This window comes from Musca vetustissima, unplaced genomic scaffold, assembly GCF_032173495.1.
Source record: "Musca vetustissima isolate MV318-11 ecotype Yass unplaced genomic scaffold, APGP_CSIRO_Mvet_v1 utg4709, whole genome shotgun sequence".
In the NCBI taxonomy this organism is placed as follows: Eukaryota; Metazoa; Arthropoda; class Insecta; order Diptera; family Muscidae; genus Musca; species Musca vetustissima.
Window position 1 is genome coordinate 585,691 of NW_026888605.1, and position 20,328 is coordinate 606,018.

At 32.6% G+C, this 20,328-nt stretch overlaps 5 protein-coding genes across 6 annotated transcripts in view; 2 read left to right on the plus strand and 3 right to left on the minus strand.

The window, feature by feature from the left end:
- LOC133336437 (protein lifeguard 1) overlaps positions 1-20,328 on the plus strand; it is a 307,141-nt gene that overhangs the window by 111,217 nt on the left and 175,596 nt on the right. The gene's annotated exons all lie outside the window — the stretch shown is intronic.
- The window catches only part of LOC133336439 (troponin C-akin-1 protein), a 53,912-nt gene that overhangs the window by 5,629 nt on the left and 27,955 nt on the right, over positions 1-20,328 (minus strand). The gene's annotated exons all lie outside the window — the stretch shown is intronic.
- On the minus strand, positions 1,721-2,614 carry LOC133336472 (epidermal growth factor-like protein). The gene is made up of 3 exons (XM_061544771.1): positions 2,211-2,614; positions 2,032-2,139; positions 1,721-1,838 (listed from the first exon to the last, which is right to left on the minus strand). The coding sequence occupies exons 1-3, from the start codon at positions 2,612-2,614 to the stop codon at positions 1,721-1,723; spliced, it is 630 nt and encodes a 209-aa protein (XP_061400755.1).
- On the plus strand, positions 10,067-10,963 carry LOC133336453 (LHFPL tetraspan subfamily member 2a protein). The gene is made up of 3 exons (XM_061544752.1): positions 10,067-10,551; positions 10,626-10,739; positions 10,821-10,963. The coding sequence occupies exons 1-3, from the start codon at positions 10,089-10,091 to the stop codon at positions 10,961-10,963; spliced, it is 720 nt and encodes a 239-aa protein (XP_061400736.1). The 5' UTR covers positions 10,067-10,088.
- Positions 11,175-13,512, minus strand: LOC133336473 (dnaJ homolog subfamily C member 21). The gene is made up of 3 exons (XM_061544772.1): positions 12,894-13,512; positions 12,059-12,833; positions 11,175-11,191 (listed from the first exon to the last, which is right to left on the minus strand). Exons 1-3 carry the CDS (start codon positions 13,497-13,499, stop codon positions 11,175-11,177), a joined length of 1,398 nt encoding a protein of 465 aa, XP_061400756.1. The 5' UTR covers positions 13,500-13,512.

Here is a 20,328-nt window from a genome sequence, read left to right on the forward strand (position 1 = left end):
AGTGATGAATTCCTTTATATAATCACGACACTCTTTGAGAATGTCGAGAAATGTAAAAATTCCAATTTTAATTTAAGTTTTTTTGATAATTTTATTTTTATGGAAATAATTCAAAACCAAAAAAGAAAAATGATAAGAAAAACGATTTATCTTGTTGATTAGTTTTAAAAAATCCAGTACATGTTATGCGATTGTCGAAAGTGTCACATTTTTAAAATCGAATTTTGTAATATATCGCATTTTCGGTTATTGATGTTTGGAGTTTTTTTAGTGGATATTTTACTCTTTGAGAATATTACATATTTTGATACCAATTCAAATTCAACATTTATAAAGTCCACGTAGTTTTCTTTGACACCCACAGTATATTCAAAGTTTTTTTTTTCAGAACATGGCACAGAGCGTCATAAAAAAGACATCGCATGTTTTTACCGGTTTGGAAACCAACAACAAATGGAAATAAACCAAAATCGAAAACAATTGTAAAAAATCAAAATTGAATGTGAGTAATGTAAAATGGTTGAATGAAAGATTGATTGATATATGTATGTAAGTAGGATTTGCACGCGCTTTATAAAGTCAACACTATTAACTTGTATTTGTTGTATTTTTTGTTAACATATTCATAATAGGGGGGTATATATGTATACTGTTATGAGAAGAGAAATGTTTACAAATTCTCTTCATGTTATGATTTCTCTCCCTGACATTTAGCTTGTAGCATAAATCCAAAAATTATGTTTATAACTAAAACCCGAATACATCTATGTAATCGATAACAATATGCTGGGTGGTATATACAATAAAAGAGAGAGATAGAGAATTGTTTAAGTAGTTTGGTAACGCTCACTAGTGAATGTTTAGTAAAATGATTTTGAAAAAATTGTGTGTGGCACTTGTTTTACACCCTTACCATGCCGTGTTAAACATTTATTTTGTTTTCATACATATTTTCATAACACACTCTGTATTAGAAGAGAACAACCGACCGGTAAACGAGAAATTCAACACAAATACTTTTCTCTTAAACGTTCTGTTTATGTTTGTCATTATTTCAAATATGTTTACTAAAAATTTTGCAATACAAAAAAATATTTATGATAATAAATTGGATAAATATAAATAAATAGTCGTCGGAATTCTAAATACAGAAATGATTGTATATAGGTATAGAAATTATGTGCGCCTCTGCATCACACAACTTAAAATTTATAGCTGGATGATAACAAGTTTATTTGTATATGGGTATTTCCATATAATATGCATTATTTTTGTTATTATGCATTTGTGGGTAAAGATTTATCCAACATTGTCGTTTTGTGTAATTTAAATGCGTTTTTGAATATGTTGACATACCAAAAATATGAAATTAATTCAAATTTGTTATAAAAGCTGGATCTGGTTACTTTTCCAGTAACATTTACAATATTTTGCAAAATATCACGTAATTTCACTTGGACTTTCTAAGGAATATTTATTTGTTTCAAAAATTCACATATATTATAACATATTATATGTAATTAGTTTATATTTATATAGTTGTTTATTTATAAGTTCTACTTGGAATGTTATGATTGTTAATACTACTTATTGGCCTTGAAGGCTTTAGTATTATGGAATGAATTGAATAAATAAAATAAAATATACTAAACTTTTTTAATATTATGTTTTTAAATTAATAATAATACTAATATTAATATTTTCAATGTAAATTCATATGTTAAAATATATAATCAACATGATCAGGATAACATAAACCATCTGGGCCATAGTGCTCGTGCTTTTTGCGACAGGCGCACATGTTAGGTAGAAAACAGTAAGCTCGACGTCCACATTTTCTGAAAAAAATAATAAATTAAATAATAAATTACTATTATTAACAAGTGAAAGTCTTCAATAAATGAAAAACTTATACTCCTAATCTAATCAATCGCCCAAAAAATAACTATATAATAAATATTCTGTATTAAGTATTAACTTGAACCACAAACTTAATGTTATAATATATACTAATAATTAATTTTTACTTACTGCTTACAAACAGGTTCACATAGCTGGCCAAAAATATTATTTGTTGTTTTGAACCCCTGGGCACAGGTACAAATACCCTCATGATTGCAATGACCATACATACAGCGCCTGCAAGTCAAAGAAAAAATAAATCATATAAACACTCTCTCATCTATCCAATATATCTAATTTTGCTTTACCCTCGACATCTGTCTCTAAAAATGGAATGCTTCCAACATTTTCTTGTTACCGGATCAAATGTGGAACCTTTTTGTTTGCAAACACATATATCTGGAGCGGCACAATAACCACCGGCTTCCACACAGCCCGGTAAGCATTGTTGGGCACATATTAGGCCATTATTAAATGATGTCATATACGCATTGGCACAGGGACACTGGCCATCCTCAAAACAAACGCCATCCATACAGCGGATGGGACAGCGCGATACACATTGTTTGGTATTGATGATTAACATTTCATAGGCCGAACATGGTGGTGGTGGATCATTTAGATCATGAGCTGCACTGTATAAGAACTTTAGGTGTTTGGTAAGTATTCCACTCCAGATATATACAAGTATTATGCCTCTTCTAATAATCATCTTATTTGTAACTATTCAAATGGTGGTCGTCTATAGAAATGTCTGTGATAAGATGTTTTTCATGATCAATCTCAAACTTTACTGCTTTACTGCCTTAGCTTATCTTTACCCATGCCTGCCGGCTCTACGGCGAAGATAGTGAAAGTCTGTGTATATTCATAAACACCATGTACTTGTTTATATGTATGTATGTACATATATAACATGCGTTTTTCAATTGGTCATCATACGTACACATATAAATGACATACTCTGCCTCCATTATCTGAAGTATTACGACATAATTGTTTATATTTTTAATTTGCATTCGCCACAAGGGGCCCCTATTCTTCCTCAAGCTGATTATTTGTATTAATAATTTTAAATAAATTGTAACAGTTAATAGTGATTTCATTGTATGTAAATAAGAGAATTATTAGTAAAATTAAACATGTTGATTATTGTCATAATGGAAAAATATGACCACATACAAAGATGCGTATGTACGAGCAACGTTTTTACCGCCGATAATTAGTATTCAGTGCAAAATTCGTGAAATTTATTTTGATAATCAGTTATTCAAATGATATTTGAAATCCATGACCTGTGATAACCGAGTTAACTCAATTATAAAATTCAAATAAAGGAAGTATTTTCGTTGTTTTTGTCAACTTTTTTATGTTGCAATTCTGTTCAATGTTTCCTAAAACCACCTATAGACTTCTACAAAAGCTTGAACAGAGTTTTGTTGTCTGCATCCCAAGTATTACGATTTCAATATCGTCTGAAGTGCGTGGAATACCGAAATGCTAAATGTAAATGGTGATATGCTTCTGACTGCGAAATAAGAGGAAATAAAAAGGAATATATTATTTCCTTTTATTTCGCAGTCAGAAGCACCTTAATATTTGTATTGCATAAAGATTGAGGTACTTTTTATTTCTCTTCATTTGATCGCGAATGGCTAAGAGAAGATGGCAAATTTAAGCGGATGACGGCTGTGTATTGAAGCAAAGCACTCAGTTTTCCTACATTGCGCGGGCGCATTAAAGAATTCCTTGGCATTTCTGTGGCGGGCTAGAGGGCGTGCTGAGAAGAAAAAAAGCTCGTACATTAGCAGTGTTTGTATGTGCGTGCCACACATTGGCTTTGGTTGTTTAGCTTGCTGGATGGATGGCTGGCTGACTGGCTGGCTAGCTGACTAACGGCTGGAGTACACAACAAGCATTGACTCAACACTTTTTCTACTATTTTCTTTTGTACATTGCTTCCACAGCAAGTTTACTTCCACTCATGTATATTGGTATTTCGTTTGGGCTCTTTTGGTTCTGGATAAAGTCACTGTCTGTCAGTAGCTGTTGAATTCTCAAGCAAGACGGTCCCAAATTTCTTCAATTCGATTTTAAAGAAAATAATATCGCAAAAAATAAAAACAAAAATACAACGTGAATTCAAATAATACAGCTTGCTCGCTGGCTGGCTGACTGGCTAACTGCCTGTTGAATGGAGAACCTTCTTAGGTAGAGAAATAGCGATTCAAAAATTAAGAACACTATAAGTGCGGGTGTGTGTTTGTGTTTCAAACGGCTTAAACTTTAATTACCAAAAGACAAAAAAAAAAACATTTATTTTATTCGCAAACGATAATGAATGATAATAAAAATAGCCGAAAACATGAACGGTTTGCTGTAACACCACATTGTGTACGTGTGGTCTTGTTGGTCTGCAACATTGCCGGGAGTGTATGGTCTCCATGTGTTATTGTGTTCCCTGTCCTTAACACCACAGTGACAATAAAAATGCGTCCCCAGCTGTCTGGTGGTTATTTTGCCGCACCCCAAAGTCATTTTTGCAGCTTTTTGCCCTTTTTTGTTTCGTCATAATACTTCCTTTTTATTGGAATCTTAATATGTATTTATTACTTTGTTTTTGTGTTTATGTGTGTATGTGACTCTGATCGTGTCCCAGCTATTTCCCCATTTATGGCCTGCAATTGAAGTATTTTTGTCTTAAACTTCTCATTTTCCTATGAACATTAAATAAAATTTGAATATTGTTATGGTCTTCGTTCATTATTTTTTATATTTCATTTCCATAGTCATACTTCATTATAAACAAAAACAACACAACTTCAATGATTACAATTGATATGATGTTGCTTGTTTGTGTGTGCGTTTGCGTCCTACTCCCTCTTTTATTATTTTTTGTTTTTCTATTAAATAAGTTGATGCGTGTATCACGAACAGTTGTTAGCAAAAGTCTACATACACCAAACCACTATTTTTCTATTACTTAAGTTATTAAAAAAGAAACGTATGAAGTAGATAATATTTTATAAATGCTAATTACAAAAGGTGTGCAAAATTGTGTCGGCTAATTTATTATCATTTACCAGAGCGTATATTTATAGAAATTTTGATGTTGCGATAGACTGTGTAAAATGTATAATTTTCAAGAAATTCCTGTTAAATAAACTTAACTTATATAAAATTTGAGTCACGGGTACTATTCGTGGACATCAGTTTCACTGCAACATTTGAGATGGTTTGCATTAAATATGAAAGTACAAATTCTCCTGCAAACTAATTTTTTTTCTTTTTGGCGTAATTCATGAGACTTATTTAGATGAAATTTCAAATCAATTTATAGAATAACAAGGATAAAAATGGAGAAACTCGAGGTTTATCACTAATTCTATTTTGATGTTTGGCTGAACTTCCCAAAAAAAAAGATTCATTGTCAATGTATTGGTTAACAAATTATTCCAAAAAAATGGCTTGAAATCTTCAAAAGGTATTTAATAAATATGTATTTTATTATTTATTATTATTTTTGTTTATATAAATTTAGTTTTTTTTTTAAAGAGAGGTATTTAATACTCTTTCGAGTCGAGCTGAATGATCTATGTTTTGCAATGAAAACGAAAGCCGGGAGAAGAACCTACTCATCCACCATTATGTTATCAGGCACATTGATAACTTGTATTTATGTCGCCATTGATGCGAAGTTGCATCTGCGAAATAAATTCGAATTTGTCAAGATTCGACATATGTATTCATTCTGAAAACAGTCCTTTTCAAAGCAGATTATTGTTGTTTTTGTAGCGATGTATAATCAATCCACCTACAATTGCTTCAATGGCATGCTTTTGCGAAACCTTTTATGAAGTGTTGTGCTCAGAACGCTAATAATTTTTATTTATTTGAATTTTACCTGTAATATATTGAATTTTAAGTAAAGTCTTAATTAATCAATGTGGGCTATAACAAGGCCTTGGGCTATTCCAAAAATCAAATAGAACAATAAAAAATCCAAATCCCAGATTACAATTAAATACCGAATTTTGGTATATTGGGAGATGCCACCATACCAAATTTGAATTATCAAAATCGTAACCGATGGACATTTCGAGTAGTTACAAGATAATGGCATAAATGATACTCTTAATGTATGCATTTAATTGTGCCCCTATTGCACTTTGGCATTGCGAATTAAAATGAAAATATACTTATGATATAGAAGTATATTCTGAAGCATTTTGTCCATCTAAATATCAATCTAAAACCGCCTGGCGAAGACTTGGTTCGATTAGTGTTATTGTATTGTAATAAAGTTGCATTATTCACGCTATTCTTGTTGTTGCTGCTGAATGTAGTACAATAGTGGTGGTGGCGATGGTGGTTGTAAATATCCCTGTAGGAAATGTCTATAGTAAATCACTATTGACTTACTATTGACATTGTCACCAGTACTGTTGACCGACTATACCCAACTCAATGCATTTTACTATTGACATTTAACATGTGCTTGTCATTGAGAATGAACTAGTGACATGGTCAGTAGTAAGTCAGTAGTTTGTAGATATAGACAAAACGTCACATGTGTGGACATGGTCAGTAGTTCGTCAATAGTTAATATATATAGACATAGCGTCATATATGAAGACATGGTCAGTAGTTCGTCAATAGTTAATATATATAGACATAGCGTCATATATGAAGACATGGTCAGTAGTTCGTCAATAGTTAATATATATAGACATAGCGTCATATATGAAGACAGGGTCAGTAGTAAGTCAATAGTGTGAATATATAGACATAAGGTCTCATATGATGACATGGTCAGTAGTAAGTCAATAGTTTGTAGATGTAGACACATGGTCACATATATAGACAATGTCACTAGTAAATCAGTAGTTTATATATGTGGACATATTGTCATATATGTAGACATCAGTAATATAAATTTACCCGTTCATGTTTTACCAAATATTAAATGAAAACAGGTACATATACATTTGATTAAATATTTATTTTATAAACAAAAACAAAACATTTCATATAAAGTAATAAGGTACATACGTAGCATGCAGTCTTTTTATAAAAGTTAATAAGGAACACGTTGTAATTTTAAATTTTAAAGTAAAAAATAAATAAATATTGCTGTCCAACCAACAAACCAACCAAAACAAATGTCAATATATGTATTGGATTAATTTTCCTTTTCAGCCAAATAGCTTGCTTGTAAATTGGTTTTATCTACAAGGGTTTTATTGCGACTTGTTTGTTTGAAAAACTTCTTCTTTTGCCTCTGGAAAGCACACCTTAGAGTTTTATCGGAGGCATCGCTAAATGTTGATATAACATCTGAATAAGAAAGAAAAAAAGTATATTATAATAATTAATCAACCTCAGTTGTCATATTGCTTACCTATTGTGGCCGAAAATACATGTTCGTAATCCTTTAATCTTTTTTTTTCCAAATAAGCCGTCTACGTTGAAATTCATAATAATGTTTTGTCCAAATATTAAATGTAGGTTTCTTTCAGCATTACCACCAAGTAGTGTCTTCATTTGTCGTATCTATAAAAATATTGCAATTTTCTTATTTAATTTACGTAAACATTGTGCTTCTTACTTACATATGGATCTGCTTTCGTCGATAGTATAGCATCAAGTTGTCTGAGTTTTTCTTCGTTTTCAACGGGAAAAATTTGCATCATATTTGATGTTACTGTATTTTGTGCATTGATGCGATCTAATAAAACTTTATGTTCTGCCAATATATCCACTATGGTGCTATATTGTTTTTGAGCAGCATCTGAAAAGTTAACAATAATTAAGTAATCTTTAAAAAAAATCATATTTCATTTATTTTTCCAATAATACTATAGCTTCAACAAATATTGTTGAACATACCTTTATATGAGTCAAATTTTTGTGAAATTTCTTCAACTTTTCTTAGTTGATTTTCTATCCCTATGTGACAATAGCTTCCTGGCAACACTTTTCGTATTGTGCATTCGTGCCTTTTTCCCATTAAAGCTGTTGCTGACAGCGGCACATCCAGCCCTTCTTCATGCAAAATAGCTAGCAGCTGTTCCACACATTTTCTTGAAGGCGATGTTTCTATGTACCACTTTTTCAATTTTTCCCGCAACTTCAATTTTGGGGCCGATAAATCTTTATACTGCTCCTCAAAAGTTTGTTCCGTGTCCACAATATTATCCGCATACTCAGCAAAGACTTCATTTTCGCCACATATATTGTCACTGTTCCTATTTTGGTACACACTTGACTGTTTTTTTACAAGTCTTTTGTAATTTCTTTTGCTCATATTTTTCTCTTTAACAATTAAATAAATTAATCAACAAATTACCTTTAATCACTTTACACTCGCGTTTTATAATACTTTTTAACAAAATGTCTGTCTACTACCGCCAAAATTTGTTTGCAATAAAAGAAAATAAAGAAAAATAAGAAGAAGCATAACCATGCTCAGATGGCTGTTAACATAACCAATGCTTCTTCTTATTACATGATATGTAGACAAATTGTTGAAATGGTGTAGACACGTCGCCATAATAGGCGACAAAAGCGATACATGACACCACATTTACTACAGGGATATTTTGAACTTCCAGAGCAGAGCAGAATAACTATGCATGGGCATACATGCATACATACGAACGGGAATGCATTACAAACAAGCAGCGCACCATGCCGCTTCCGCTGTTTGGGAGAATGTAAGAAGGAAGGCAGCGCCGGCCTTATTGGGTTGTGTTTAGCTTTTCATCCAAACAATAACAACAACAACTATGACAATACTAAACATTACATTTGTTTCGATCATCAACATCGACGCGGTTGTTGGTTGGTTGGTAAAGTTTTGCCGATTTTCTTCTCAGTTGTTTCGTCGGGGTGCGGTTGAGTTGGAAGTATTTCAACATCATGTAATTGCAGCATTTTGTTATTGAACTTCTTCTGCACTTTTTCTTTGTTTTGCCTGACGAATTGATGGTTAATTAATCGAAAAGAAAAGAAATAATAAAAATCTTATAACAATTGGATATGTGTTCTTCTGTGCGTGATGTTTTTTTCTGGTTTATTTGGTTTATGTGCTTATCAGATGAAAACCACAATTCACTGCCGGATTGAAATTGAAAACGAGAGTGTTTTTTTGCTTTTCTTGATTGCTTTAAACTAGAACAAGATAAACACTGCCACACACAAATATTACACGATGATATCGTTCGTTTGCAAGCAATGGCTATTTGAAAATCACTTTTGAATGAATCGCCGAGAATAAAGAAAAAGTGCTGATGATTTCATTTAATTGATACAAAGATAAGAAATCACAATGACCTTACTAGGAAAATAAAACAAATTTTTTGGTTGTTGCATTGCTTATGGTAAAAGTGAAAAAAATTGTTAATGAATGAATGTGCATTACTTCGATAAAATTAAAAATCGGTTTAATAACGTACATTTTTAAGACTTGAATACGAATGGAAATAATTTTGCAAGAAGATATTGAAAATATGGTACAAATTATTATAATTTGGTAAAATGTTATGGAAGTATGATCAAATCTTTTCAAAATTACAGATAACACACTGAAACATTATAAGAAAATCGAAACTCAATGTGTTACACATTTTTGGATCGATGGATATGAATATTTCCATTGAATTGAATATTTCTGTGGCATGTTAAATATATAAATTATAATATTTACTTTCTTTTTTCCTACAAAAACTTGGTTTTGTCTTACGTGATCCTGATTAATGTGTGGCAGTCTTCAATTGAAATAATTTAATTTTTTAGCTGAAAGGTGTATCAGATAATTAATTCCATGCACTTGTACTCTTTGATGTTTTATTTAAAGTCGTAAACGGTATTTCTGTCGTTAGAATTTTATTTCAACAAACAAATCCTGTATTGGCGATTTGCTAGTGCGCATCTGTTTTAATCCTTTGATATTTGAACATGTGAAAAAGCTGTATTGTATTGTGTATGCTACCAAATAGAAGAGACATATTGATAAATTCGTATGGTTGATACCCAAGACGTGGACCGATCTATTGCGTTTTTTAATACCAATAAAATAATTATCTTCTAACTTATATTTTCTTTATTTCAGGTCCTCATGGCAGCGAATATGAAATGAAAACAGAATCTCAGAGCGAATTGATAATAGATTGAAATTTTTCAACATGTGTTATATGATCATAACTGGAGGTAGCCTTGTATGGTTTCTCCTTAGTCTTGTAGCTGATATGTTTGTGGTGACGGCTATAGTAACACCTAAATGGCTAATTGGACCCACAGCTCATCCTATTACACTAACAACAAAGTACACAGCGAATATCGATAATCAGACATTGGCGACAACAGCAGCGACCACATACAGATATCCTTCAGTTGGTATATATACTCGATGTAAAGCCATTAACGAAGCTAAACACTTGCATTTCCATTGTGGGGCATTCGATTTGGATGGCTTTGCCACAGACAGTGAGATATATCCTTCGACATGGAAGGCAGCAATGTTTTTCATTTCATTGGGCTTTGTGTTGTTGACGTTAACGGTTTTATGTACGCTTGTATCTTGTTGTAGGCAATCTATATTTGGAAAAAGTCTTCATAATATGACAGCATGCGCGCAAGTTACCGCAGGTGAGTTCGAATTTATTTCAATTTCTTTCGTGTACACAAAGCCTTATTTGGCCAATTATTATGAATGTTTCCAGGCATAAGCGTTATGTTAAGTTTATTCTTACATCCCATGGGTTGGTCCGCTTCTAGGGTCCAACTACTCTGTGGTCCAGATGCTGAACCATTTTATGCCGCTGGCTGTTCACTAGGTCTGTTCTCCGGCGACATGCCATTGTATTGTTGCTTATTTGTCTTTAATGTTTTCCTGTTTCTTTCTATGCTACCTCCAGGTATCTCATTTTACAGTGCTATTGCTGGTGTTATTTTATGTTTTATATGTGCTGGCATTAGTCTCAAAGCTGAATCTTCCAATATGCGTACTCGAGTTAAACGACGTGTAGAAGGCGGAGATCGTTTAGTTTGTATTCCATAGTTTATAAGCAAGCAGATGTGCGTCACAAAAGTTAACGGCCAAACATCGCTATGAGCACAAAGTGTTTTTTTGTTGTTTACTTATATATATTTTTGAAAATCTTTATATATATCAAATGTTTATATTATTGTTTATATTTACATCAAATGCACACAACATACCGACGTGTACTTAATCTATGTGTTGTTTGAAACATATCCATTTGTATAATTCAATTAATGTACTTATCTTTGTGTAGATGCGGAGAAAGAAATTGAGAATCTTTTATTTCTAGTTTAGTTTTTCGACTTTAATTTATTAAGTTTCTTATATATATTTACACGTTTATTTCAAACTACAATACAACGATGGAGATTATAAATAAAAATAAAAAAAACAAAAGTTAAAATTTTGAAAAAATTGAAAAAGTTCTATTATTTGAATTCAACTCAGAACCAAAATATTATTGAATAAAAAGGTCCTTTCACAGCTACTGTACGCTTTTACGCTCGATTATTTGTTTATATTTTTTCGAGTGACTATAAAAAACAAATATTTTGGACTGTACACACAAAAACGCTATTTATTGAAAATCACATAGTTTGGGCTGTAATTGGATTTTTTTTTTGATTTAATTGGGGTAGTATATCATTAACTCTCACATATATAATCAACAAAATACATATTTACAAGGTGTGCTATGAAATATACGTTTCCAAACTATTGTTGCATATGGGCAATATTGGTTCTTAAAACGTTAATGAACGCTTCCAGATTATTTTTTCTTTCCTTTGCCCTTTTTAGTACCAGATGACTCTTCACTGGCTTTCGGTTTGGGTATATACACACCATGATTTGTAATTTTGAGATGGGAGAATAATTTGTTCTTGGATTGAAATTGAGACTTGCATGTGACACAAATATGTTGCGTTTTTTCATTGTCTGTGTTTTTTTTCGCAGCAACAAGATTTTCTGGCGGTTTGGATTTTGATGTGTTCCTAGAGTTGTCTTCTTGTTTTAATATTTCTTCTTTAACAGACGTCTCATTTACACTTGGCTTATTCTTAATATTTTTGTTTTTATTTTTCGACTTTTTAGCTGATTTTTTGTTTGAACTATCCCAATCGTCGTCATCTTCATGATCATCATCATCAACTTTGCTAATATTCAATTTCGCCGCTTGTTTGCTTAATTCATCATCTTCCTCAATCTCCTCATCGGAGTTAATCAATACTGTCAGTTTAGATTTTTTGGAGTCCTTTTTATTCTTTGATTTGCGGGATTTAGATTTTTTGTTGTGTACTTCCTGTTCTTCCTCATTATCTTCAATTTCAAGTTCCTCCGTCTCTTCTTTCGCCAGTGGTAAATCTTCAGCGTCCACTGGTATATCGTCCTCGTCTTCCTCACCTTGATATAAATTCTCTTCTTCATGCATTTCCAGTTTTAATTTTTCAACATTTTCTCGATGTTTTTTACTAGTTTCGTGATTCGCAAAAGCCTTTTCATTTTTAAATGCCCTGTTGCAGGCAACACAATACAAATCATCATACAACTCCTCATAACTATCGTCTTGGTCATCATCTGGTACATCATCTCCCGCAATATCGTTATCATATTCACCATCATCTTCATCCTCTTCTTCATCACTATAAGCGTCTTCATCACTGCTGTATTGTTGTTCCAATTGCTTAAGTTGTTCTTCATAATCATCGCCTTGGGCCGCTATGCTGTTTTGCCTCATCTCGGCCAATTCTTGTTGACGTTTGCGAATTTGTTCCAAACGATTCTGTTCCTGTTTCTGTCTATTGAAGGCTGCACGTTCCTCCAGCTGTTTCTTATAGGCCTGGACACGTTTATCACGCTTCCGTACAAATGATACCAAATTGCGAACCTATCGAACAAAATAATACATTTATTAATGGAAGACATATCGCCTTGGTCCATTGCTTACCTCCTCGTTTCTCTCCTTTTTGGCCTTTTGCACCACCTTTTTCATATCCTTTTCAATTTCTCTCAAAATTCGACGATCTTTAATTTCCTTAATATCGTAGGGACACAGCCATGTGTAGGTTCTCTTGGTACAATATGCACTCCACCAAGCATAGAATGGCCCAACCACTTCCTCATAGCTACTGGTGGAGTCACCAAATGAAGGTATATTCTCCATTTCCATTTCATCGTCCATAAATTCAGCATCTTCGGCGGCAATTTTCTCGAATACTTCTCTGTACACAGCATAGAAGCCCTTGCTGTCGTCTCCGTAACCCTTAAAACAGGACACGGTAAAGTATTGGAACACATCCAAACAGTTGTCTTCATAGTCGGAGTTTTTGCCTCTCAAGATTTGTTCACGATGATTGTCGTACCATGCCCTTTCCTGGGGATCGGATAGTACCAGATAGGCTTGTTGAATAAGTTGAAACCGTTCCTTGGCCTCATCCAAATTGTCGGGGTTTTTATCCGGATGCCATTTTAATGCCAATTTCCTATAGGCCGTCTTGATGTCACCATCATTGGCGTCGCGTTCAACGCCGAGTTCTTCGTAATAACATTTCATTTTGTTACGTATTTTCTTTGTTGTTTGTTAATTTCCTTGGATGTGAATACGTACGGGTAAAATCCCGCAAAGAACCATGCGCCAAAAAACCAAAAGCAAAACAAATTGAAAAACGTTCCACCTGCTAACGAATAGGAAGAGAAGACAAAATGGCCGATAAAGAAGATCCCAAAGTGGTATAAGGGAAAGTTTACGAATGAGGTGGGAGAGAGACTAAATGGAAACGTGTTGTTTACGAATGAGGTGGGAGGAAATGAATGAAGTTATTGAATGACGTATCGTTGTTATTTTCGTTAAGAACATTTAGTACTTACGTACGTTGTCGAAATGTCTGAGCGAACACCGATTTTTGTACGTTGTTCGATTCGAATCACACTCCGAATAACCAAGAAATTTGTCCCATCCCTAACAATTGAGAGCATTTATCGAAAATAAATTAATTTTGACAGCTTGAAATGATTTATAAAATTTTCAAACTTTTTTAGTAAAATTGAAAATGATGAATGAAAAGTTGAAAATTTTCTAATTTTTATTATGCAGAAGGATGTAAATTTTCTTCTACATGATGCAATATGCATTTCTTTCCCCTTTGTTCTAATTAGCGTACAAAACGAGAGACAAATGTGGGGAAACCCAAATAAAAATTCTTCACATTTTTATATGTGACATTTGAATTTAGAAAATATAAAAATGTATGAAAAAAAACAATATTTTCAGAAAAAATGGAAATGATGAATGAAAAGTAAATAGATAAGGGTTCATACTATAGTCAGGGGAAAGAGAATTAATTTTTCTATTTAGATCTATATGTGATTCACGCAAATATGTTACAATTTTGAGGTAAAACAAGAAACAAAATGTTTGAAATAAAAAAACTCTGGTGACATGAATTAAGAATAGTGTTGTATGAACGGGTTAATTCATGTACGTAATTCTGAGAGCGAATTACGTTGTTCGAATGCCCGTCAGAACATGAGAACATGGCATAAAGCATTCGATGCGATTATTATTGCTTTCGCATAATATCGAGCCATATTCGCCAAAAAAACGTAACCCTCAATTTGAAATTTTACAGGAGAAGGTTTTGTTTTAATAAATTCAGATTTAATAAAGCTATTATTTTGAAATTTAGAACTATAGTTTTGTTACAAACTGGTTTTGTTTTAAACTATAATTGTAAATTTCAAAATAATAGCTTTATTAATTATGAATTTATTAAAACAAAACCTTATTTGTAAAATTTCAAATTGAGAGTTACGTTTTTTTTTGGCGAATATGGCTCGATATATATCGAATTATATAAAATATTTATATTTGTAATTATTGTACATAACTTTAGAAATTCTTTGAATTTTTTCATGTTATACAGATAGAAGGTAACAGCAAGTGTTGTTGTATTAAAAACGATACACAACCACATGGAAATTTGTTGTTGTAAGTTCTACTAGTGTCAACTCATTTGACAGAAACATGTAAACAAACAAATTATCATCAAATTATTTTTATTTTGAAAATGAAATATTTTCGAATCCTCAAAATAAAAATTGAAAAACATGAATGAAAATCTATCAAATTTATATTTCTATAGCTTCCACATCTTTCCTATAATTGAGCCATTGCCATATATATGTGTAACACATATGAAAATGCTCGGAATAGCGAGTTGTTCCTTGAACAAAGATTTGCTTCGTCAAACTTTCCCAGCAGGCAGATTGAGTAAGTTGAATACGGGAGCACATTTAATAAAGAACAATTAAAAATTGTATGCATTCCCAATTTTCCTGTTGGGTGATTTTTAAAAACATAATTTGTCAAATTCATATTGACACTAGTATTACGTTGGAATCAAATCAGCTGGGATTTGCTGTTACCTTTTATAATTGTACCATGGATTTTTTTAGAATTTCGATAAACACAGTACTTAAGTTAAATTTGAAATTCAGGGTTGTGAACATGTCCTGAAATTTTTTCATATGGTATGTTCCCGTACTGCAAGAATCTACTCGATTTTACTATTTTCTTCGATATCATAAAGGAAAAATGTGTTATCGGAGTAAAAAATAGTAGATTCTTGCAGTACGGGAACATACCGACTATAGTGTAGTTTTTCATATTTTGTTCTAAACATGACCTGTACCTGATAAATACTTTTTTCTATATTTGTTTAATATCTGACAGCACTAGGTTCTTCATGATAGTTTATTTATTACTATCTATATATCGAGCCATATTCGCAAAGAAAAAGCGTAAAAAAAACTCAAATCTGAAATTTTACTGTAGAAGGTTTGTTTTAATAAATTCAGATTTAATAAAGCTATTATTCTGAAATGTAGAGCTATAGTTTTTTTTTTATAAACTAGTTTTGTTTTAAACTATAGTTCTATATAGCAAAATAGTAGCTTTATTAAATCTGAATTTATTAAAAAAAAAAATTCTTGTAAAATTTCAAATTTGAGGGTTACGTTTTTTTTGGCGAATATGGCTCGATATAATCTAAAATAAAAATATTTATTTTTATATTCCTAATATGGGATGTGTCACATCGACAAGTTGTGCTCTATCCTGTCTAACATACACATAAAATAAATCAATTATCAAAGATAAATAAAGAAAAATAGAATATGTATTAAATACATGTAAAAAATATACTATATTCGGAATCATATCAACATAAATGTATTGCAATTGAAATCCCTGTAAAATTTTTCAACACTAGTGCCATGTGTTGGCCATAACATCGTTCGTTCTGTGTAATGCCACACGCTCATTATGTGTTATTTTGTCGTAGTTTTGGCGTATTTAGAAGATTTCCCGCAAAATTTAGATGCAATGACAAACGGAAGAACAGACCAGAAACTGAATAACAGCACATATCCTCTTAATACCACCCCAAGAGCAGTGAGTAGCGGCATGTCCGCTAGGCATCTGGAACAAAAACATTTTTTTCGAAATGCCAGCACTCTACAGCCGTGATCGGCATGTTGTTGTGCTTTGCAATGTGCGAGGCAAAAAACAACAAACACAACAACAACAAGGAGATGGCAGTGAGTATTTAAAAATATCCAGAAAAACAGATACGAATTTTGCAAAAATTGCGCAAGTGCATTACTCGGGGAGAAGAAGGAAAGCCAACAAAAACAAAACAAAAGAGTCCATGAATTTCAATGGAGCGTTTCAAGCAAAACCCCGAACAATGCCTTAGTGTGGCTGTTTGTGTGCCATGATTTTGCTCCAGGGAGGACAATTTATCTTGAATAAAATTCACACAGAATTCAGTTGCTCACGGTTTGCGTTTTGAATAACATTAACATAACGGTAAATGAAGATATTGTTGAAGAAAGTTTTTTTTTTGTGAAAGACCAGAAAAAAAGGAAACAAAAAAGCCTATCAGACATATAAAAGGAAATACCAACACCTAGTGTATTGATTGAGTCTGTGGTGTAATACCAAATCATGAAAGAAAAAAAAATATAAATATATATAATATTAATATAAGTTAAAGATTCACAATTAAATAAATAAAAAAATAATAATTTATTATTGGTGGTGGCGTAACAAAAAAAAAAAAAAAAAAAAAAAAACAATAACAACAATCAATGTTACAATTTACACATCAATTTGTATGCATGTATGTATAACGTGAGTGCAATAAACAATTTATTTGTTACTAAATGCTGTAATAAAATACGCAAAACGTGTCCAAAGCATTGTGAACAAAGAATCTATAATTAAATATTTATGTGATGTCTGAAAAGATTTGCAAGAAATTCCTTTAAAAGCCCGAAGAGTCTTTGATGTGAAAAGTAAGAAATTTTCTTACATTTGGTTTATATAAATCACGATACATCATCACCTACAACACTACCACCACCATCACTATCATCATTTAGCCACCCTTAAAATTGCCAGACTCCAGACTTCCGGTAAGCACGAATTTTTTAAACGTTACTTTGTGTTGTTGTTGTTCGATGTTCAAATCCAAGACCAAAAACCCACCAAACAAAAAAGTAACAAATGTCGAACCTGAACACACATCTCTTTTTTCCCCATCTCATTTCATGTTAACATCTCTCATTGTATGTTTCTCTCATTTCATTTTTGGAAAATTGCCCTTGCTCTCATTATTTCATCTAACGTTAACTTTACAACATCCTTCATCACTTGACGGCGTTTCGTTTGTTTATCGTAACAACAACAACAGCGGCAGTACTCACAGCGACAGGCACATACACACTCACAGCAATTTAAATTACATGCCGTTATCTCTCATGCTGTGACCGTTGAGTAAATGTAAACAAAACTAAGCAACGAAACAACAAGAAGAAGCATAACTTAAGGCGGCATAGAATATAAACACTGGCATCATTACCGCATTAGACACACTCACACATACACACACATAAAGGCACCGGACCAACCAACAACTGTAAAAACTAACAAGGAAACCACGAGACACTAGACGTTATCTATGCTCTTTTTGTGCTCCACCATCCCCTCAGCACACACTACTGGGGTGTTCATCAGCATTTAATACGATTTCAACCTACATCACCACCCGTTGTTGTCCACGTTATCCCATTGACACTAACAGCAACAACAACAATAACAAAAAGCATCTCTTATGCATCTCACAAAGGGGAGCAGAATATAAATGAGTGTACGATAGTGATTGTGAGTGCTTTCGTGTGTGAGTGTTTGGTTGTGCGTTCATACGTTCGTTCGTTGGTACAAAAAAGATTGAAGTTATTGCTGAAAACTGTTATGAGGACAATAAAAAAGGATATGAAGAAGGCTAAGGAAATTGTGAAAAAGGTAATAAAACATTATTCAAAGCAGCATTCAATGTAATCGTCTCCCAGCTCAGCTTGCCTCTTTCCCTCCCTAAACCCCTCCCCCCACCACAACCATGCAATAAGAAAACAAAAATCAAGAAAAGTATTCTCTATGTAAATGTGTGTGTGTGTTCTCCAAGATAAATTGCATACCGCAACATAACCAAGGTATCTGTTAGTTTTTATATTGTGCTCGTTCCCCCATCTTCTCTTTTTTGTTGCCACAGCGTGCTGAAAACAATAGACTAACTTACAAACTAAATGACAGACTACTTTCGTTATTTGCAATGCCATGCCATGCAGCTAGGCAGGATTCTGGCTGATGTTTTTAGGTTAAACATGAAAACAGTTTCCTGGCATTTGTTGTTGTGTTGTTTTGTTTTTTCCGCTTTTATCGCACCATGGCAATCTGTATTGAGTCAGTACATTTGGCCCTGTTATCTTTTCGTGTTGGCCATAACCGTTTGTGAAAACTGATCCCCGGAGACATATTTTTGCTTTTCAGTTTTGGAGAATAAACTAAAACTTAAGAATGCTTCCCCATTTTCTTTTTTATTTCTTATTGCCATTGTTTTGGGCCTTCACTATCAAAAGTTCTGCACTGATAAGTCTTAACTGTTTTTGTTTTCTCAAAAGGATGAAGAAAACGTGGTTTAGAAGATATCGGATTTATTGTTAATAGGAAATTCGTGATTTGATTATGGTTTAGGTGGGTAATGGTAAAGTAGAAGAGTATTTGATTTGATTGTTGTATTGGAGAAAAAAATTGATTTAAATAATAGGGGCATTTTAAAACTGGAAACTGCGTTTATTTTTTTTTTGTCAGCAGAGATTTTAGGGATTGTGGTAATAAGGTGAGGAATATATTATGCATTCAGAAAAATGTCATAAACACGTACATGATCGAAATATATTGAATATGTATATCGAATAAAAAGGTTAAAATGTTTCGTGATGTCTCAGTGCAATTAACACTGAACAATAAAAGTAAAGTAAATAAACTGTTTTATTTAAAAAGCCATAACTGGTGACGAATCATGGGTGTATATCTACGATAGTCATTCCAATGGAAACATCGAGAAGAACTAAGACCTCAAAATTTAAGCAAAGCTCGGTTAATTGTGAAGGTTTCGCAAACTGTTTCTTTGATTAGAATGACTTAGTGCAACAAGGTCGTACTGCTAAGAAGGAAAACTAAGTTATGGTTATGGTCAGAAACGCATAGAAGTGAAAAATCCAATAATTAATTTTGGGATCAGACCTTCAGGGCTCATGTTTTGATCCTATATTAATTTTGAATGTATCACAGTTTTTAAATTTAATTGTTACAGCAAACTTAATAGTCAGCTGGATTTACTGTTCGACCTTATGTAAACCTTGATATATAAAAAATGAGATAAAAAATTATAGAACCCCAAGGTTGAAATGCATTGTCTGATATTGATAACGTGAAACAATAAAAACAAACAATATAAATGCATACATAAGTTGCATCTGTTTAAGGGAACACCCCCCCCATTCTCGATTTTTTTTATTTTTAAGATTTTAAATGGGCTGGTAAATGAATACCAATGCTTGTTATGGGTTGTAACTTTGTACATATATTTTAAATTTTAAAAAGGAAGAAAACTAATTTATACAAAATGTTTGTTGTTGTTTTTTGTGATCAAAGAAAAGTCCTATTTTTTTATGGCGGGCATGATAAATCCTCACTGGAACGTCGCGGTTCATACGCTCTCGTATGAACTAGAATTATTGACATCGCACAACAATTAACAAAATGGCGGAACTTTGCCTATTTTTGACCACAAACTAAGTTCAAAAATATGGAAGATCTTCATCGATTGGCTTTATCCTAGTTCATACGATAGCTACAAACTCACTGAGAAACGTCCCAAAATTTGAAATCGATTTGGTTATTAGCTTTCGAGTTATTGTGCCCGCCATTCGCAAAAACGCTGTTTGGAGAAAAACGCGTTTAAAGTTTTAGAAGTCCT